Source organism: Idiotropiscis lumnitzeri, chromosome 16 (assembly GCF_059441095.1).
Source record: "Idiotropiscis lumnitzeri isolate Australia: NSW breed Sydney's pygmy pipehorse chromosome 16, RoL_Ilum_1.0, whole genome shotgun sequence".
In the NCBI taxonomy this organism is placed as follows: Eukaryota; Metazoa; Chordata; class Actinopteri; order Syngnathiformes; family Syngnathidae; genus Idiotropiscis; species Idiotropiscis lumnitzeri.
In genome coordinates, this window is record NC_142406.1 from 8,335,936 (window position 1) to 8,358,263 (window position 22,328).

At 41.0% G+C, this 22,328-nt stretch overlaps 2 protein-coding genes across 10 annotated transcripts in view; both read left to right on the forward strand.

Annotated features, from left to right (window-relative positions):
* The first annotated feature begins 10,406 nt into the window (after window positions 1-10,406).
* Window positions 10,407-15,407, forward strand: ccn2b (cellular communication network factor 2b). The gene is made up of 5 exons (XM_088319540.1): window positions 10,407-10,615; window positions 11,202-11,418; window positions 12,080-12,331; window positions 12,482-12,738; window positions 13,274-15,407. Exons 1-5 carry the CDS (start codon window positions 10,562-10,564, stop codon window positions 13,577-13,579), a joined length of 1,086 nt encoding a protein of 361 aa, XP_088175666.1. The 5' UTR covers window positions 10,407-10,561; the 3' UTR covers window positions 13,580-15,407.
* A 3,225-nt stretch (window positions 15,408-18,632) lies between these two features.
* Window positions 18,633-22,328, forward strand: part of epb41a (erythrocyte membrane protein band 4.1a) — a 41,159-nt gene continuing 37,463 nt past the window's right edge. For 7 of the 9 annotated variants that reach the window (XM_088318751.1, XM_088318752.1, XM_088318754.1 and 4 more), the window contains exon 1: window positions 18,633-19,006. In XM_088318751.1, coding sequence (XP_088174877.1) covers window positions 18,970-19,006 — 37 coding nt within the window. In that variant the 5' untranslated portion in view covers window positions 18,633-18,969. The remainder of the gene's footprint in view (window positions 19,007-22,328) is intronic. The other 2 variants (XM_088318755.1, XM_088318761.1) reach the window with 1 other exon arrangement.

Genomic DNA, 22,328 nt, shown 5'->3' on the forward strand with positions numbered 1-22,328 from the left:
TTTATGCAGGTCAATTAAGAAAACATGGTGAAGCAGCATTTAGCTGTTATGCTGCATACAAAATTAATGGGCAGCCCCAAGTGTTAATAATTTCAAGCCGAATTTCAAAATGGAGCATTTTCAAATTCAATGTTATAAATGCTTTTCTTCCACGGGTACATTCTTTTAGTAATTACACTCACGCAGAGGAAGTTAATCGACTGGGATGAGAAGACAAGACATGACAATCGTGATGTTATGAGAAAAGTTTCAGTTTTACAAGATTACACGCAGACACGCACACGCAAACACATCGCTAACTGTTTGCAGACCTCAATGGAAAAAGTTGAGTGAAGTCTGTCTAAAAGGGCGACAGAATTCTTGCGGGACCTCTTTCGAGCAATATATGAGAGTCGGAATCATAGTGTCAAGTCGAGAAAAGATTAAGGCAGGTAGAATGTATACAAACAAGTGTTTGAGCACAGCTGGTACACCGTGTTCTGACAGCATTAGAGGGCGGATGCCGAAAAACAGCGAGAACGGGAAGAGAGAAATTTGCAGGCTGGCTAAGCGTGTAAGGAATGTAGCAGACTTAAACAACATCCTGAGTGAACAGAGGAGGAGGGTACCACTGTGGTTCCATCCAGCGGGCTATTTTTAGCCATCCACCTCACCTCATTAAAGACAAGGCGTTTTTGTAACCCCAGTTAGGTCTCCCGCTGGCCTCAAATTGAGAAAAATATGCAACGTGCTGCAGTCAGCTTTCTGAGATGTAAAATGGAGAACACTGACAAGGAATATGTGAGTCATCTCAGGCCCGGCTACGTTGTTAATCGCAGCAATTTGTGTGTTGCATTTTTAAAAAAAAATAAAAACCTGATTTGATGACTTATTGCTGATGCAAAGTGACTTACTTGTCGAGGCTTTAAATTGAAAATTTCCAACAATTTCATATTTTGTCTTGCGTGTCTTATAAGGGGGAACGATTAACTCATGTCTGTTGTGTCTGAGATTTTATTCTTTCGGTCATGACCCACAATTGACGACCATAGGTGAGGGTAGGAACGTAGATCGACAGATAAATCGTCATCACGACGGAACGATACAGAGTCCGCATCCTCACTTGTAAACAAGACCCCAAGATAGTTGAACTCTTCCACTTGGGGGACGAACTCTTCCCCGACCCGGAGAGGGCACTCCACCCTTTCCGATTGAGGACCGTGGTCTCAGATTTGGAGGTGCCGATTTTCATCCCAACTGATTCACACTGGGCTGCGAACCACTGCCGTAAGACTTGGCGATCACGACTTGAAGAAGCCAGCAATGAATTTGCAAGAACATTTGCAACTTGTTCATAGAAATGAGAATCTGTTTTTAGATGGCTTTAAGTAGTTCTGAGAAATTCAATTCTGATGTGAGAAATGAACCAAAGCAACTCAGAAAAACTGATGGTTGTGATACTGAAGAATCATGGTGGTGTTGTTTCGGGGAAACCTCTTGAAGAAATGCAGATAAGACAAGAATGTTGAGGAACGTTTGCTGGTGTGCTTGCTGTTCTCGAACTCTCATTTTTTTATTTAAATCATTTATCATTGTGCTACAAAATGGAAGACATACGATGGAGCAGGCTATTCGTTCTTAAAACAATTTCTTTCTTTGAGGTACGGGGAGATTCTCCCATCTGGATTTCTGACACACCCACCATGCATAACTCGGAAATTTGCGCGCAACCATCAAAGAAACATGATTCTGTGAAGTCTGAGGGTGGCCTTAATTTCCAGATCATGAAGTTTTCCTTCGATGTGAATTCCTGAGAGATCCATTTGGAAAACATGTTACACTTTAACTGTGAACGTAACGTGGATCAGGAAATTATTTTGTTCCTCACCAGTGACGAATGCCCATCTCATCGCCACGTGTTTTTTTTTTCATTCCCTTTTTGAATCAACCCAATATAAGCAAATCAATCAGAATTCACAATTTCAATCAGATGTGTTGCAGCAGAGAGGGGCGGAAAACAGGCTGGACAGCGGACCTCGAGGACAGAAGTCGGACATGCTTGATCAAAAATCATTCGGGATCCCCTGAAACAAAGTGTGCAAAAGCTTTAGCGAAAGGACAAGGATGCTGTTATTTGGTGATAGGCAAACAAAACAGAACTGCGGAGGACTGAATAGAGGGTTACTCGGCCAACCAGAGCAGACTGTAAAATAACAAGCATCACGATAAAACCAAAGATTACAGTTGAACTCATGTCTGGGGAGAGCACATATGCCTCGATCGCCTCAGCACAAAACCTAAATCCAACTGTGCCAACTTTTGCACTTTCCAGCTCACGTTTTTCCCCGCTTTACTGCAAATCCAGTTTTAAAGCCTTTTCGCTTCGTAATCACCTGAATAATATTGACATAAATTTGTAGAGGAAGTTCAAAGAGCTGGTCCAGTTCTTGGGAAACGAAGCCGGATCCATGATGAATGAGATGTTTTCCTCCACCGGATGGCAAAATGTGGGGACACAAGTGCGTGTGCGTGTGCACGTGTTGGGGGCATATGGTAGAAATAGAAGGCTATAAAAACACTGTTTTTTTTCTTTTGATTTTCATCAACATCACTGTCTACGTAGAACAAGATCTAATGTTTTGCCTGGCTGTTAAAAACATCCATACTTGAGGTAGAGACCACTAAGATGTCCTCTATTTTTACATGCAATTTTTTATTTTAGCCAGACAATGATTGCATAAGTCACCCAAATAAATTTCAGAGCAGCTACAGTATGACACCATATTCTGAATCATTCTTAGCTCGGTGATTCTGATATTTGGACTTTTTGTATTTTTGTGAATGCTGAAAACATTCACACATTATTTATATTTTTCTTCCCTCTATTATTGTGACATGGATCTACTTCCCACATAATAATGATTCATCCCACACACATGATTTCAATTTCAACTTATTCCAAAATTTAAAAAAATCTATTTTCTCATAACTGAAATAAGCAGTTATTTTCAACAAAAATGTCAACATTAATTCCTATTGGGAGATTGAGTGTAACAGAGTCACATGACTCATTTGAAATTCAAAACATTCCGTTCATTCTATTGACCGTGATCCCAATTTTCAATTTGCCAAAAATTCTCATTGTCCAAAAATTCCAAATTTTTTGCCATTCAAATTCCCACTCCAAAAATGTCAATCCATTCTCAATGACATTCTACCAAACAGATTCATGTATTTCAACATACCAAAAATGTCCACATTGCCCAAAAAAAATTAAAATAATAATAATTCCCATTCCACATCGTTTAATATCATTACAAATCATTCAAAGTTGGGCACTTGACCCTTTTTTGCCGGTCAGTCCCCCGCCATCCAGATGCTATCTCGGGAACCACGCGGCCTCGACCCTCCAGCCTTTTCATAAAAATTGTCGGAACTGATTTTCTACAGACAATTTTCCAGAGGACCACACTGCCAAAATAATCAATCAGAGGTGTTGGAATCGTGGGGTCAGAGGAAACAGGTGCGCATCACATCCATATTGACGCTAACATTAACACAAACAAGCTAACGTATCTCTTTGTAGCGCTATTGGTAGTTGTAACGCACTTTGAGAATCATTGGACGATAATTTGGATCACTCAGAATTGCGCAATTTTTTAATCCCCAACTTTTTTAACAGGTGCCCGCCCGGTGGTTTTGTGCCAAAATCTTACAACTAAATAGAGGCCCAATTCCAGCTGGAAAAAAAAAAAAAAAAACTTTTGAAATGATGGCCCGTAAGTTCCTCTTGGATCTTATTAAGTCAACCCATGCTTCTGTGAGCCTTGGTGTATGTTTTTGCCAAAATATGTCCAGCTTGAATGTTTTTCTTTATAAGAAAACGCTTCCATCTGACCACCCGACTCTCTCGCCAGAAGCATACAAGAAGTTGCTGTCCCAGAAAGTATACAATCAGGACTTGCCAGAAATTCCTGCAGCTCCCTCCATGTTACTGAAGGCCTCTTGGCAACCAACTTGAGCAGCTTTCACTTGCGTGCCACATTTTCCCGACTTGTTGATGACGGTCTTCACAGTGGACCGTAGTATAGCTAATGCCCTAGTGATCATTTATAAATTTTATTCTCACCGGTTACCTTTCAGAAATTATTTCTTTTTGTCGTTGAATTCATTCCTTGCTTTATTTCACTAAAATTATTTTCAATTTTTTTTTTGCATTTACTTGTCCAGGTAAGGCAATTGAGTATGGTACATGGTAAATAATTTTCTAATTCAATTGTTCAAACCACAAACCCAAAACGATAAAATACCCATTCACCTCATTATATTAGACTGTAATGTGTACTAGAAAACTCTCCATAACACCCACTAACCACCCAGGCTAAATTCAACTCCACCCCGCATGCAAAGATTTTAGCGAAAAATGATTTCAAAACTTTTTACAACCTGTCCAACTCAATAGTTGGGCTTCGTCTCATTTCTTCACTTTGTGTATACAAATTATGTGTACAGTTGTATATTTGTTCAAAGTAACGAGTCTCAGAAATTACATTATACATTTGAAATTAATTACAATAAGACTTTCGTTGTATCAGACTTGTGGATTATAAACCATTATCGCTTTATGCCATTGTATCCATTTTCATTTCATTGCAACAGATGGAAGGAAAACTTAAATCAAAGAACCTGGCTTTATATTTCAGCAAGAAATATTGCTCAATGTAATCAGCTTGTCCAGCCCAACCACACATGTAGGCGCACCCCACCCTCCTGGGTCACAGGCTAATCTGGCTCGAATAACACTGGTCAGGGCTTGAACAGGTGAAGTCATGACACGGGAAATACGAGTCAGCTGAGATAAAAAGAATGATGTAAGGTCATGACCCAGACTGGGTTTCGATGCTCAGCTGCTGGTTTTGGGAAAGTAAGACAGCCGCCCTCACGTACTGTCAAGGGTAGGGAAATGAATGATTCACAATATTTTGGAGTTACATATACAGACCGTGCAAAAACTCTCAGACCACCGTGAGGTTTGATGATTTAGCAATTGTTAGTCTAATGTCACTCAGTAGCGCACAGACTTAACAAACGTAAAATCCTTCTGGCACCATATCTATGATTGTTTATTGGTCTTCTTCTTGGTTCATGGGCAGGGCTTGGCCCTATTTTTGTTCCCAGCACCAGTCTAGTGTAAAGTGACGTCTAAATCTGCGCATCGGTGGAGTTTTCGTTCTTTGGGTATTTTGATAGACGTTTGTGCGCCGCTGTGGGATGGAAGTAGCCTTTTTCTGGCCAATCCTAGCGCCATGCATTAAAATCAAGATTGAAACGGAAATAGACTCGCTTGGGTAGGTGCATGACGTCGGTAGGTAAACTGCAAGATCTCCCCTTGCGGATGACGTCGTGGGCAAATGGAGACCACGTGCCACCCATGTTTGCTAACATCCACTCAAATTGGCTGATTTGGGATTAGAACAGGTTTAATTGACTAAATTTGTGTTAGATCTTTTCTATTCAAAGTGACAAACACCCTACATGAAAAAAATTAATTGGCCCCACTGAAACTTAGTCATTCACCAATTTGAAAATACTACCTGAATAATTAGCATGACTATGCCGTCCATCGTTATTTTGGGGATTTGAGAGATTTGTAACATGAAAAAGTGCAAAATTCCTCGCGACACGCCCTGTACCAGCTGTGCACCAAAATGTACCACCCCTTCACTAAATTTCATGGGAATCGGACAGTTGTAGTCTTTGCAAAGTCCGAATACCTAACCAAACAACCGACGCCAATCAAAACATGAGCTGTCACTTTCATGCTTGGCGGAGGGAACGAGAATGTTTTGATTCAATTCAAAGTCTTTTAAGACAACACGACTGACTCATGCGTCGGAAGTTTGTGCGAATAAGAGCCTATTAAAGTTTGCTTCAGTGCATTTGGCTGAACGGAGCTAAGCCGCAGCCAAAATCACCAAGCTGAGCTCCAATTCCAGTCAAACACCTTCACTCACTTCAGTTGTTGTACTGTAACACAGGATGTAATTAACTCTGCATATCCTGCTGTGACCAACAAGCCGTAGAGTCAGGTGGCTTGCTTTACTTCCAGCGCATATGAACACCAAAAGGACCAAAGTTAAACACTTAGTGTGAAGTGATTTCAAGAAATGCCAAATGGAATCAAAGTCAAGTCATTAAACAGAATACAACAATATAATAAATAAATGTCCATTTCATAAATTTAACAAAGTATTATTTTTATTTCCAAAGTGAGACGCTGGCAAGCGACAAACCAGGAAGTGAGACGTCATTTCAAGAAAAATAATGTAAAGTCCACAAAGCCAGTCAGAAATCGACTCAGAAAGCGGGGACTGACCGGCAAAAAAGGGTCATGTGCCCGGCTCTGCATGGAAGTCGGCACTGCTTCTTCTACTAGTTCCGTAATATTTGGTGAGTGAATTTTTTTGGCCATATTTTTTTTTTTTTTTTTGGAAAAGCCCTCCGACTGAGTGGCAATCAGTTGAAGGTGTCGTCCACCTTTCGCCCCAAGTCTGCCACACACGGACCCTCAACCGCATAAGCAGTCGAGAATGGATGGATGGTTGTCATCTTCATTCTTAACTTCTTAATAAGATGCTCCGAATGGCACCAAGTTTTTTTTTTTTTTTAATTCATGTTCTTTACGTGACTTTGAGAAAATTGAAGAATGCAGGTCCCTAGGGGACAACATTTGGGAACCACTGGGCTAGAACAAGGATTTAATGTATAACTGAAGCATAGGGATGAATGACGCAAAAGCATGAGGAGGCGTGGGGGTGGCGGATTCCAAATTCTGAAGAAAATGGAGCATGAATGTATGCATATTTGACTGGCAGATGGAGATGTTGAGGCGTTCCATTGCTCCCAACTCAGATTTACTGACCTGCATGTGATGGGAATATAAAGGTCACTAGGTCAAAATGTATGAATGCATTTATTTTATTAAAGCGATCCCTTACAACTCAAATACCCTAAAGTTTTTATGCATAAAAATACAATATTAAATAATACGATCTTTAAGTGATTGGATTTTTCTGAAGATGTGCACAAAGTTAGTTTTTTCACTACATTTTTGTTTGCTTTTAAGCAGTTTGGTGCCATCTTTGTATGGGATGTTTTAAGTAAAAGAGCTCTTTGCACAAGGTGTGTATTGTTATTCTTTTGTTTTGTTGGTTTACACTCACAAAATCCCAGGCTCTTTTTGTGGTGAGAACGTTTGCAAAAGCAAACTTTTACCTGCAAGTGTGATCAGTTTTGAGTTGTTGTTTTCAAACGATGACCCTCGTGCTTTTGTTGTGTTGCTCACTATTATGCAACACAGGTGCGTCACAATGAAATGTAAATGAAAAGATAAAAAAAGTGCTTCTGGTTTTACCAAAAGTGTGCCTCGTCCAAAGGGAATGAATTGAGACATTTTGATTGGCCAAGATTGAGGTTGGCTGTGATCACTCCCACTGCGGCGCAGCCCTTCTCCTGGAGGATATGCCGACCCGTGCTTGTCTGCAAAATTATCATTGCGATTTTTTTTTTTTAATCCTGATTAAACATCCTTAGAAATCCAAACTGGCACAGACACATTCATTTTGAGAGGTGAGCTGGAATTTGTTAGAGCTGATTTTGGGCACAAATTAATAAACAAAATAAACACAACCATGTATGAAGATGATGGTCGTGAAAAAGCCATTGATCAGTTCATCCATTAGTGCCCTCACTTTTCTTATTTTTCATTCGTTACAGGATTGTTCGGATTTTGTCAGTACATGAAAATTATACTAAATCAAATCTGCCCTAGTCACCCTGAGAGATTGTTTGGAGAGCGTTTCCTTGTCTGAAAGTGAAAAATGTAAGACTTAAAAGCCTGCGTAATAAATGAAGGTTATATTTCATTTCTTATGACAAAATGTGTTAAGCAGCATGAATTACCGCAAAACTCCACAATGAGGACATCTGAGCTGAGTATTTGACCGGACAACAATACACAGTCTGTTTGTTTAGCACACGGCAGGAGAACCTCACGCCTGTGTGAGGAAGAACACAAAGGTGATTTATGACAGGTCAAAGTCGATGCTCTGCCAGGTGGATGTACGTCATTCAGCAGGCATCAAGTCAGCTGTCTGGCATGGCAGCTATTAGTCTGCAGTCAGAACCGGAGGGGATTATGCAATGTTTGTGGCAAGAGAAAAGAGACAAATAACATGTAATAATGTGGTTACTGTGGGGAGGCGGTTTCCTACCACGCGTCAGGATGCAATGTTTGCAGACTTACATAAATTTGTGCTTATTTCCACTCCTTAATGATAACGCTCCATTAATCACCATGTCGGTTTAAATTGAACTATTCCTCATCTCTGCTGTATAATAAAGTTTAGACTTAAAAAGAAAGTCACATGCACCAGCTGTGCGTCAAGAAGTACAATAGAATCCTGGGTAGCAGAAGCGGAAAATATCAGCCAGGATGACTGCAACGAAGGCATCCAAATGTCAAAGGTCAATGACTCGGAGTAAATGGATCAAAGAGGACCTCCGGGTTTGTGGGCTGACACGGGAGGCGCTGTCTAATGCATCCATATCATCAGGGAACTAACCATCCATCACAGCTTCCTCCTCAAGATGTTTTGTAACGGCTCACGCACATTCTCTTAATTCCTTCTGGGTTTTCCGGGTTTAATCCTCGTGGAGTGGACAGGTCAGCAAACTCAGTGTTTTCCAACCTGTGTTTTGTTGGGTTTTTCCCCTCTTGTGCGATTCATTTATGCAGGTCTGAACACTGCCATTGTGCTTGGGCACAAACCAAAACAACCCACGCTGTGACCCTTGGGTGGCCTCTTGTCTTCCTCAAATTGGTTGTTTGCGGTGAGAACGTCATCAGAGCTCAATCCAAACCATCTGTGAGGCTTAATCAGCAAGTTTGAGCTAAATGGTTCTTTTGGTCGGGGGCGACCTTGCGTGCAAAAAAAATCTGATAACCATTCGGTCTTGGGTCATACAGGGAGAAGAATTCTATAAAATAAGAAATGATTCTAAAGTTTCACACTTCTGAGTGTTAGGACAATGAAAATTCTCTGTGTAAAATCTGTCAAAACCTCCTCATGCAAGGTATGAGGCGTAACCATATTCAGTATAATAAGACTTTTTGCGTGACACACAGAGAAAAGCTGTTAACCTGAAGGGTTCAAATTTTGAACAAAACGATTCGAGTAAACCTCCCCTCCATCACGGGTCCTATGTTTACGGTTCCTCTAATTTCTCAGATTTCTTCTCTGTGCAGTTTATAACACTGTTTTGATACTTCATGATTATATTGGGTGTAATTCCACTATCAGCCACTAGATGGCACTACATGTACTTCGCAGAGAAAAAAAAAAACAAAAAGTACCTGAGCCAAATCTATTTTTTGTTAAATATTATTTAATGTCATTTGGTGTAAATTTGCTTTTTATGCCGACAAAAGAAAAAAAACACGGTTGTAGGTTAATTTTACAATGTACATTTTTGGGTTGATAATCAACGAATATTGAAATTCTGGACAAACATGATTTGTTTACTGTAAACACAGACACTGCTTGTACAATATTTTTGACTTGTCCATTGGACCTCTCAGTAATTTGTTTATGTGTTGAAACGCATGAGTGAGACCCCTGGTGGTCGGAAAACATTTTGCTATAGCACTGGATAAGTGGTGAATAATAATAATTGGTCGAAAATGGATGAATAACTGGAAAAAGATCTGATGAGTAATCAAGATTTCGGACGCAGGTGTATGTACACTTAATGGAACATTTTGATCACTGTATTTCAAATTTAGTTGTTTACATTTGGTATTACCTCACATGGGCTTGATAATACTCATGTCAACATTGTTAAAGATCTTGCACGGTGCAGTGACTTCCTAATGTCAAAAACCTACTTACGCTACTTTGGCAAATACTTTAAGTCGCAAATGACAGCTTGTGTCACTGCACTGTTTTAACTCAGCCAGTTTGTACACTGCAAATTGATGCAAACTCCTCTGAAAGTGAGTCTGCCCGTGGACGTTCGCCAGCCCTTGCTTGTGCTGCACTTTGTCAGTGTTTGGGACGCGTCATCTTCATTTCCCAAACCCATCACCTCGACTCATGACATCATTTTTCATATTCTGTGGGCAGAACATTAACATTCAAACTGGGGTTGTTTTTCTTCCCCGGGGTTGGTGTCAGGTACCATGTACGAGACCCTTCTCATGCCGCCACATGTTAATTGGAACAAAGCCTTCGCTGCTTTCTGCAGCTGGCACACTTCTTGCTTGTGGCATTTTGTCCACCCCGCCCATAGGAACTAATTATTGAGCAGGCATGTAGGACTTTTTGAATCAGAATGTTTTCACCTCTCAGTGCAGAGTGGCATGGGCTCTTGTTCCTCTGGCTACACCCACTGGGCTGGTATTTAAGCTAGAGTCCCCCACCATCCTTTCATCAGTCAGCTAAGGAGCACAAACAAGACCCAGCCTCCTGCCACAGGAACCAATACAACATACAACAGAGTGAAGACCAGATCGTGAGGAACCATGTCTACGGAAACTTCAGCAATGCTCTCTCTTCTTTTGCTCTTAGTTGCATCGGTGAGTTTTTACTCGGCCATCCAGCATCATTTGTTGTCAAAGTTACTGGCTTTGAGTCATATTAAGACCATTTAGTCATTTTATTACAGTGTAATAACATATATATGACATCTGCAGCATCTGATCTTGGAATATGGAAATTACTTATTGGCTTTGAACATAAATGATATTATTTCCCGTATGTATGTACCTGCATAGAAATACTGTACTATACAACCAAAACATTGAAGGAATGCTCCAACGTGAGTGGAGTGTGATGTCGCCCTCTTGTGGATGTTTTTAAGTTGTACTGCGCTTTTTTTATCCACGTTTAAAGAGGGAAATGAATCAGAAATATTAAAAATACTTTTTATTATGATGAAGAGCACTTCGCAGATACCGTTATACGTTATTTCCTACCTATGTTGTAATAATTATAACTCCCACACAAGTGTCTAATTTGTGTATTTTAAATATTTCCTTGCTACAAACAAAAATAAATCAAATTATCCACATACTGTACATATTTATTATTAATAGTTGAAGCTTGCAACTTTTCATTACGTATCAAACTAAAACTACCGCGACCTTCAATGTTCTGTTGCAGACATTGGCCCAGGAGTGCTCTCAGCCCTGTGCCTGCCCTGAAGACCCCCCTCCCTGCCCGATAGGCACTAGCTTGGTGCTAGACGGCTGTGGTTGCTGTAAAGTGTGTGCCAGGCAGTTAGGGGAGCCCTGCAACCTCCTGGAGCCCTGCGACCACCACAAGGAGCTCTACTGTGACTACGCACTGCTGAGCGACACTGACACTGGCATCTGCATGGGTAACGTCACAACCACGCCTTTCTTTCTTCTTTGAAGTGTGTGATAATTTATTACTTTACAGATCCTTCAGATACTACTGGGATTTGTTGACCAACACTATTCAAGTTAATTAACGTCAAAGAAAGAACGAATCATCAGCAGCACCAAATCGATTTATACTGGTGTGCGTCTCTCATTAAAGACGATTTGATACGATATCTTAATGAATACGGGGGTGATATGATTCAAGATAAAAAGTAAATACAGTGCACTTACAGAGGGCTTTTATCGACACTATCTGATGACTCGCATTCATCCATTCATAATTCGACCATGCAGGGCGCTGCCATGTCCAATTTAGGTTCAAACAAGGGAACTTCGACATGGTCAGAAGAGTTGATGGTCGAACCCACAACCTTCAGCTTGGGAGACAACCCCGATGTAACGATGCAATGATTACATTTTAAACTCGTTCACTGCCAGTCCAGGTAAAATGAATGGATTTTTTTTTTTGGTCTTCTATACCCGTCAATGGCAGTGAATGAGTTAATCATTAAATCAAAGCCAATTGGATTCAACTCACTTTTTGTAACACCCCTAATATATATACATATATACAGTAGCTACAACTTTCAAGGTAAGCTAAGTAACTAAGCTCTCTGTCTGCATATTTGTCCATAGCTCAAGAGGGTCAGCCATGTGACCTGGGTGGCGTCATCTACCACAGCGGAGAGTCCTTCCAACCGAGCTGTAAACACCAATGCGTGTGTATGAATGGCGAGATCGGATGTGTGCCGACGTGCCCCAGTATTGTCCGGTTTCCATCCCCGGACTGTCCGTACCCTCGGCGCATCCAAATCCCAGGAAAGTGTTGCGAGGAGTGGGTGTGCGACCAGACGCCGCAGGACCACCACTATCAGTCCGTGATGGGCGGTGCGTACAGATGTTGTCACTTTATGCATCATTAAAATTATCTTGTGATCAATAATGTGAATTTGTCACTCATAGTATCAATACCGTTTTGTTCTTTTAATATAATAAACTTTGACTCAAATCTCTAAATGTGCACCTCTGTCCTCGCAGGAGGTTCTCAGATTCACCCACTGCCCTCTTCACAACCCATCCCAGGCTTCAGAGAGGTGCCCCTTCAAGGTTTGGAACCAGAGAGTCCCAGAGATAACTGCATAGTCCAGACGACAGAGTGGAGCGAGTGCTCTTCCACCTGCGGAATGGGCGTGTCATCCCGCATCACCAACGATAACCAGCGCTGTCAGCTGGAGAGACAGACAAGGGTCTGTATGATTCGGCCCTGCGACAGTCAACAGGAGAAAGAAATTAAGGTTTGCGAACTTCTTTGTTTGTTTGGTGGATTGATAAGAGAACATTTGTCTTCCTCTCTGGTGTTTGATTGTTCTCTCTGTAATGTGGTTTTCTCTGAATACTCCGACATTCCCAAAATATGCATGTTGGGTTATCGAAATTATCTATAGGTCTAAATCTAAGTGTGACCGGGTGTTTGTCCAAACCAAGGGTCTTCAATCCTGTTCCTCGAGGTCCGCTGTCCTGCCATCTATCCCTGATGCAACGCTCCTGATTCAAAGGCTCAGATAATCGGCAAGGTCTGCAGAAGCTGGATAACGATCCGGATCATTTGAATCAGGTGTGTTGCAGCAGGGAGGGATGAAAAACAGGCAGGTCATCGGACCTCGAGGAACAGGATTGAAGACATCTGGTTTGTACCAACCAAGGGTATATCATCTCTGGCACAAAATCAACTGAATGTGTTTCGAAATCGTTAAAATCCTTGAATATCAACAATTGACTTCGAATCACCTTCCGATTATGATGTATTGATAAGATCATTCTCTATCACAGCGTGGCAAGAAATGCGTTCGAACACCGAAGGCCCAGCAAGGGATGCGGTTCGAGTTATCGGGGTGCACCAGCACCAGGTTATACAAACCAAAGTTCTGCGGCGTTTGTACCGACAACCGATGCTGCACACCTCACACCACCATCACCGCCGAGGTGGAGTTCCGCTGTCCAGAAGGTGACGTGTTCAGGAAAAAGATGATGTTCATCAAGACATGCTCCTGCCACTTTGACTGCCCAAGGGACAATGACATCTTCTTGGCTTCCAACACACGGAGAATGATCGGTGACTACGACCACAATATGTGATATTGAGACGGCTTTTTGATTTGGACTGCATCCTGTCCACCTTTTGCCCCCCATCTGACCACTACAAACACACAATTTCACCTAAAGACGAGGAATAGGATATTTGTTGTCGTTAATTTAGTTTAGAGGACGGTACATCTTGCTCTGAGATGTTATTCTTAAAATTGTTTCAGAGACCCAATCCAATTGGAAAATCTTTTCGTAATATCTTATAGACCAGGCGTGGGCAAACTACCGCCCGAGGGCGACATGCGGACCGTTAAACGTTTTAATCCGGCCAGACGAACTCTAAAAAAAAAATTCAATGAATAAACCTTGTTAATGTTATATTTTCTAAATACTGTGGTTTTTCAAAGACACATATATTGTTGTAATGCTTTTGTTCACTTTCATTTCAAATTACTTTTTTTTTCTCCGATGAGGTGAGTTTACCAAAACACTCCATCCATCTGCTCCTGGTCCGGCCCCTATGTCAAATTTTAGAACCCATTGTGGCCCGCCAATCAAAATATTTGCCCACCCCTGTTATAGACGTTTGATTGGAAGACTGTATGGGTTTAGCACTGACCTCTTAGTTCTCCTCGATTCTTAACTCCATTAATTCCAATATGACCATGCCTTTCAACATAGCGCCCTAATGAAAAAAAAATTAGTGTGTGAGTATTATTGGTTGAGTTGAGTAAGGAAAACCTTGTAAGGAATCCTAATCATAATGCCATTTCTATTTGGTGTTTCAAAAACAGGAAGTATCTAAAATCTGAAAACGAAAGTGATTCATTGGCAGCTTTTCCCACCTCGATGTCAACCCTCACGTCTTTGATGAGCTACATTTTTCTTTCGCATAACCAAGAGGTACACAACTCATCATTGTATCTTAATATGCAAATTAGCTAATCTCCCGAGTGGTGCCTTTAAAGACCCTATTTTTGTCGTATCGACTACTACTGTATCCCTCGTCTGACAGCATGTTCTCGGTTTATAGTTCGTGAACAGACCCTTTGTCGCTCTTGTTGTATATTTGGCCCGAAGGAAAAGTATTCAGGTTATTGATGTAAAAAAATTGTCAAAACTACGTACACCCGGTAACTAATTGGTACATTTGCCTGACTTTGTGCAGTCCGTATGGGTTCAGTTCCTTCCAGTGACGATGTGAATGTGAGTGTGTATCCAGGAGTCGGTTGTGACGGGCTGCAGCGCCCCTCGACCATGATCACGATATTGTCGCATGTATTATTTGCAACCTTTTTCTTGTTTATGATGACAACATGCTTTGAAAATCATTTCCCAATATGGCCACTTCCGGCCACGTGCAGACAAGTTGGCGTGCAAAGTTTGTATTGATGTGCCCAACAAGCAATTGTAATTGACAAAAAGCCACAAGAATGTGGAGATGCTGATAGATTGAGGGTATCTACATATGACAGGATAACTCTCGACGTGTAGTTTATTATGAAAAAAAAAGTCTTAGATTCAGACATTGTTGCGACTCGACAACATTCATTTGGCCTTTCATAAAACACGTATTTGCATCCTGACTGATCAAAAGACGCACTTGTAGCATGACAAAGCGATTGCTAATATGACTTGATTATTTACATTATATTTAAAAACAAATATATATATTAGACAAATTTGGCAGCAAGCAAATACATACCGATTGTGAATACTTTGAGACTGTGTACAGTTTTGTACTATAAGTTATGTTTAACGCTGACTGTATTGTATTGTTTTAGTTTTTCCACTGTAACCACCTGACTAAGATACTAATGAGTTCTTGTCTGTTGCACTTTTGTCTCTTTTTCCAATAAACAAAGTATATTTTTATAGATATGCAGAATGTTGGTCTTGTTCTTTGGGGTTAATGTATAAAGTGCACTATGCTCATTCTTGTCAGTTCAAGTGGATCCCAAATCCCCCCTGTCAGCTCCGCCCTATGCACGCCCCTGCTAGCTAGCAACGAGCTACACCTGGCTACTAGTGCAGCTAAATAAATTGAGGAGTCACTCCTAACTTAGTAATCATCGCCTCCATGGAGAAAAATGAGCGACACTTGTGCAGTATCGTTCTCAAGAAGGGGAGCTGAGGAGGGATCGAGAAGCCATGCTAATTGCTAAGCTAACGTAAGATTTACATGCAATCGTGAAACACACTTTTTACAGAAGTCTAGCTGCAACCACGTTAGGGCAAAATAGCAGTCAAATTAATAAATGTCTGGACAGAAAATTTACGCACAAAACCGAACCGGGAATCAGAACTAAATTCTGCGACATCAGCCATGGGGCTGTCATGGTTGACACGCCTCTGCAACATTGCGTGGACATCGGGGACAGTGCCTCTGGATTGGCAGACCGGGGTGGTGGTCCCCCTTTTTAGGAAGGGCTACCGGAGGGTGTGTTCCAATTATAGAGGAATCACACTCCTCAGCCTCCCTGGAAAGGTCTACTCAGGGGTACTGGTGAGGAGGGTCCGTCGGGAGGTTGAATCTCAGATCCAAGAGGAGCAGTGCGGTTTCCGTCCTGGCCGTGGAACAGTGGACCAGCTCTACACTCTCTACAGGGTCCTTGAGGGTGCATGGGAGTTCGCCCAACCAGTCTACATGTGCTTTGTGGACTTGGAGAAGGCGTTCGACCGTGTCCCGCAGGGAGTTCTGTGGAGCGTGCTTCGGGAGTACGGGGTACCGAGCCCCTTGATACGGGCAGTTGGGTCCCTGTACCACGATGTCCGAGTTTGGTCCGCATTGCCGGCAGTAAGTCGGATTCGTTTCCAGTGAGGGTTGGTGTTAGAATAATATTAAGAGGTTATTATACATTTGCCGTGATGCAGCTTATTTTAATATGTAGTGCATATAACATGTTGCAGTTTAATATAGTGAACTATGCTGAGTGTTTGCAGTGTGAGGGGTGATACAGGGAGACACCTCTACTGCAGGGAGGTGTCTGCAATTGGCGGGGCGGTGGCACTTCTTCAGAAGTGAGGTTGAAGTAAACAACATCTTGAAGAGCCCTGATAAGTTGGCATCGAAGTCTGAAGCAAGCAACTGGGTCCTGAAAAAGGATGTTGACGTCAAAGTCAGCTGCGATCCATGGCGACACCCCAATGATAAACCGGACTGAACCAGCTTTTGAGAAGACGAACTGTACCACCCTTGAGTGTAATCTGATTCCCCGATGTTATAAAAGGGAATGTGTGAAAAGCATCGAGGAACAGAGGGAGATAAAGTTGTCAAATAAACTTTGTTTAACCTTTCTGTCTCCACAAGAGCTGTTTGTCTCTCCTTTTAGCTCACGAACACTATATGTCAAATTGGCGAACCTGACAGTTGGACTGCGCCAAGGCTGCCCTTTGTCACCGATTCTGTTCATAACTTTTATGGACAGAATTTCTAGGCGCAGTCGAGGCGATGAGGGGATCCGGTTTGGTGACCTCAGTATTTCATCTCTGCTTTTTGCAGATGATGTGGTACTGTTGGCTTTGTCAAGCCGTGATCTCCAACTTTCATTGGAGCGGTTTGCAGCCGTGTGTGAAGCGGTTGGGATGAAGATCAGCACCTCCAAATCTGAGACCATGGTTCTCAGTCAGAAAAGGGTGGAGTGCCCTCTCCAGGTCGGGGAGGAGATCTTGCCCCAAGTGGAGGAGTTTAAGTATCTTGGGGTCTTGTTTACGAGTGAGGGGAGGATGGAGCGAGAGATCGACAGGCGGATCGGTGCAGCCTCCGCTGTGATGCGGACGCTGTATCAGTCTGTCGTGGTGAAGAGGGAGCTGAGCCAGAAGGCGATGCTCTCGATTTACCGGTCGATCTTCGTTCCTACCCTCACCTATGGTCACGAGCTGTGGGTCGCAACCGAAAGAACAAGATCTCGGATACAAGCGGCCGAAATGAGTTTCCTCCGCAGGGTGTGTGGGCTCTCCCTTAGAGATAGGGTGAGAAGCTCGACCATCCGGGAGGTACTCAGTGTCGAGCCGCTGCTCCTCCACGTAGAGAGGAGCCAGATGAGGTGGCTCGGGCATCTGTTTCGGATGCCTTCTGGACGCCTCCCTGGTGAGGTGTTCCGGGCATGTCCCTCCGGCAGAAGGCCCAGAGGACGACCCAGGGCACGCTGGAGAGACTACGTCTCCCGGCTGGCCTGGGAACGCCTGGGCATCCCTCCGGCAGAGCTGGAAGATGTGGCTGGGGAGCGGGAAGTCTGGGCTTCCCTGCTGAAGCTGCTGCCCCCGCGACCCAACCCCGGATAAGCGGCAGATAATGGATGGATGGACATCAGCCAGTAGTGGTCTATTAGCTTAAAAGTATTCATGTTAATATTATATACAGTATAATGCAAATATCTATAATATGTGTTTTCTCTTTTGAGTCTCAAGTTTGGTTTTGACTTCAGAGTTCTAACAACAAAGCATTTAAAAAAAAAAAAAATTGTAATCAATTAAGCTTTGGTAGACCACCATACAACACATTCAGAAACACTAAGTTTGCCCCACTACTTTATACTTTATATACAACTAAATACACTTTTCTGCGACACACAGTGTGCATTTAATTAATTAAAACAGTTGATTGTATGAATAAAAAAAAATCCCAATAGTTAATGTTTATTTTTTGATTAATTGATTTTTATTTATTTATTTATTACTTATTAATTTTACTCACACCTATTTTAATTTAGCAAAAATTATACCAAAAAGCTGATTTAAATCTTACACGACAAATGGGACAAAAGGGAAGGGGAAAAAAAAACACTTTGGGGATTATTTAGGAATCAGTTACATTTGGTCTCAGGACAATTTATGCATTTACGCATGGATTGAAATATATTTGAAATTTCATGCATAGGGAGGAAGTACTCCAAAGAAAAATACTCGACTTCAGTAAAGTATTTGTACTTTGTTACTTCCCACCGCTGCTATCCCTGCTCAAACCACCATTCTCTCAGTGTGCCAATGAGGAGGATTTGGTGCATAAAAGCCATTGTGGATCTGAGGCGGATGCTGCTGCTGACTGCGAGCTTTGCTGCAGTGCGATCGCCTCATCTGCCCTGCCTGCCTGCCTGCCTGCCTGCCTGCCTGCTCCATCATCAGACTCACACACAGCAACCTCATCCACCATGCAGCTTTTTCTCTCCATAGCTCAGGACAGCTGATGCATTTGTACACTATGGACTCCAACAGGATGTCCTCCATTCTGCAAATACGATTGCAGGAGATGAACTTTTAAGATAGTTGGTGTGTATTTTGAAGGTGTTTCCGGTGTTCATGTCAGCTTGATGCAGCGGCGTCTGAGCGACCACTCCCACGCGTAATTCCGGTGCGTGGACGTGGAGACCTGGAGATGTGCTGGCAGCCGGTGAGGATGGCTTTCATATGAGAAGAAATGTAAACTGCTGAGTGGATGACAAATGACATTCCGAGTGCAGGAGAAGAACAATATCACAGGTAAATAAAACTATTAACTATACGATACTATAAGCTATTCGCTATCATTTTTTATTTTATTTTATATTGTCTGTCAAAGATTTTTATTTTTATTTTGTTTTTAATTTATTATTTTATATTATATTTTTTTATTTTTATTTTTATTTTTATTTTTTTATTTTTTGTCACACCTTTGAAGTGCTAGTGTCATTCTGAACACTTCTAAAATACATTTCTAAAATATAATTGAGCATTCAGGTGCTCATTAATGTCTAATTTTGATACTAGTAACATAATAATTATCCTCATATAGTATTTCTGGTAGCTCAAGCCAACTAAATAAAAAAAAAATCATTAGACCCTTTTTCATTGCAAAGATTCTAAATTGTGCATTATTGGTTTTGGACACGGGAAGAGTGTGTGTGCTGCTGCGCCACGGCTGATACATTTCTTGTCATGAACTATGAGAGCTGTTGTGGCCCACACACTTTTGCCTGCAGAACTTCCCGGTCCGTTTAACTCTACACTCCCACAGTGCATCTTGAAACAATCAGAGTACAGCACTTCGAGGCACTGCAGACATCATAAAACAGAATCAGCGGATTTCCGAATTATACAATAATCAAATAGATTAACAAATGGTTCCAGGAATAAACTTTTATGCTGTCTTTAAGATCTTTGAATTTGTATCAATTAGTGATTCATGTTTCACTGCATGTTTACCTCCAATTGTCATTGCATTCTGCTTGAAAGGTAAGTCGCCTCAAACAGAGTAAATTTGATGGAGTACATTTTATATATATTTGGTTAAATTTGAGAGAATGTTATGCTGAATATTTTAATCTCAAATAACCTTCACTAGTCTAAATAGGACATTTTAATGAATATTTCCTTTGTGGAATATGAATCATTTTTAGTCATCTCATGGGGCGGCCATTTTGTCACTTCTGTCCACAGTAAATGACATCACAGTTGTTCAGGGCTCAAACAATCCACTAATCACGGCTCACCAGTTTTCTGAAGCTGTGGTATAATTTGGCTGAGCACTGAGCAACTGTGATGTCATTTTCAGTAAAAAGGAGGTGACAAAATGGCCGCCTCCTCAGATGACTAAAAACATCGGGATTGTACGGTTTAACTCATATTCTCCAAACTCAATATCGATCAGAACGCAATGTTTCAACTAGAGGGTGTGCGTAGAAGAAATTCTTGCCAAGAAAATTTTTGGGTTGACTTCCCCTTTAATGCTGTGTTTTTGTGATTAGAAAAAATTGACCACTATAAGTCAGTTAAAATTTACCATTATTGGGATCTGTTACTTGAGCAACAGATTTAAAAAGAAAAAAAAATTAAGGTCTTATCAATATTTCAAGTGTCTGATTAACTGCAAATAAAGTAAGGTTGTTCCAGTAGACATTTTCCTAACATTTTTGTTGCTTCCTGGCAGAAGGCTGAAATCTCTTTGCTAACACTGACTTATTGCGTTTGTACATAACACAAAATAACTTTTGGAATTCCGGCCTAAAGGTTCAACCTTTGCTTCATCTCCCATGACAAACACATGGGGAAATGTAACATGGTCAAAAGAAATCATTGTTTTCCCGACGTCTCCTTCCATGTCTGTCTTGCTCGTCAGGTTTTATTCTCATCAGCCCGTTCCCTTGTGTCAGCTCCCTTCAGCTATTCATGTCTTGTACAGGTGTACGTCGTCGTCAGTTTGTTTGTATTTCTTCCTTGATTTCTTTCGGTCTTTGTCAGATCATTATTTCTGTTGCTGTTCTTGTCACGTTTCCCAGAATTGTTTGCTATTTTGGTGAGTTCATTCCCAGTTGTGTTTAGTTTTTTTGGGGTTTTTTTTGTAATCCTGTCCGTTATACTTCTGTTAAATAAATTGTGTTCTTGACTATTCCAAATGCCCTTTTTTTTTGTGCTTTTTTTTTTTAAAGGTTTTTTTTAGATCATAGCCGTTTGTGACAAATATATTTTGATTAAATATGATCTATGACTTTAAAATGATGCTGAGTGTCAGAAACATTGATAAAGGAAACCAGAGCAAAATGCTCGTTGTGTAATAGGAAATCCAGGAAATCACAAAACCTGGCATTTGAACAGGGGTGTGTAGACTTTTTTTTAATGTATTTCCATTGCATGTTTAATAGAGGAGAAACCAAAATGAGCTGTGTCAGTTTACTTGCAGGGCACACATATTAAGTTTATTTCAAAAGATTTCATCTTCAAAGATGTGACCCGGCTGAGACAGCATTGACACTGTCACTCCATGTACTGAACTTGAGGGGCGAATCAGCACTTGCTGCCTTGCAAAACGCACAATGTTGGGCCACTCTTTTTTTTTTCTTTATCCAGCATGCTTGAGCATTTAATTAAAAAACAACACAGGAAATTTCAGATCTAATTTATTAAATGACAAGATTATGAATATGGCAGTTACATTGAATAATAACAACCTAAACATGAACTTAATGTTTTGGAAGTGACTCAATGAGTTGCTGATGAAATCTGATAACCTTTTTTTTTTCCATCTCTTCTTTTTTGCTCCACTTTATGCAACTCTGATGATGACATCTAAAATCCTCCCTCTGGCGAAATGGTGAGTAAAAGAGCATTGCCGCCTCCTATTATCAATTATTGAGTTGACAGTGCAGCGCTGTTAATTTTTATGACATTAACAGAGTGCAATTGTTTTGATATTATATTCACATGTATAATTAACTTCGTTTATATATATGTGAATATTAAATTTTAATTGACACACATTATCTTCATTAATGTTGATTATTAACCATATTTATTAGCTAGCACCTCTCTGTACTATACTAAACAATTTACAATTGATGTTTTGGACATGCAGATAGTTTTGCATCCTGCGATTATACAATTTGAGTATTTCAGTGAACAACAATATTTGGAAGGAATCAGCGAACTTGGTTCCTTTTATGTAGTCATTTGAGCATTTGCATTCAGCCCACACAACACAGGTTAATTTTTGAAGTATTTGTGCAGGAAGTGTTGCAATGCAGTCGATTTTCAGTTTTTCCTGCGGTACCAAATGTGTCCAGCAGGTCGCAGCAGAGAGCAATACAGATTAAATAACTAAACAGGTGGTCTAATTTAGAATGGATTATCATCATATGACATCATGTTTAAACCACTATCGACATGTAGAGTTGGTTCTTATCCCTAGGCACTTCGTGACTCAAACATAACTGCATAAAAAAACGAAAGTTGAACTAGCTCAAGTGATTTTGTGGGTGATTCTGTTTCTTATGTTAATGCCAAATGGCTATACATTTAAAGTGGGTCAAACATGCCTTATTTAAAAACA

Bases quoted from the DNA above. Each gene is read 5' to 3' on its own strand.
- ccn2b (XM_088319540.1), top strand. From the start codon at position 10,562: ATGTCTACGGAAACTTCAGCAATGCTCTCTCTTCTTTTGCTCTTAGTT. The intron at 12,332-12,481 runs GTGCGTACAGAT...CTGTCCTCGCAG, and splicing joins CTATCAGTCCGTGATGGGCG to GAGGTTCTCAGATTCACCCA. The intron at 12,739-13,273 runs GTTTGCGAACTT...TCTCTATCACAG, and splicing joins AACAGGAGAAAGAAATTAAG to CGTGGCAAGAAATGCGTTCG.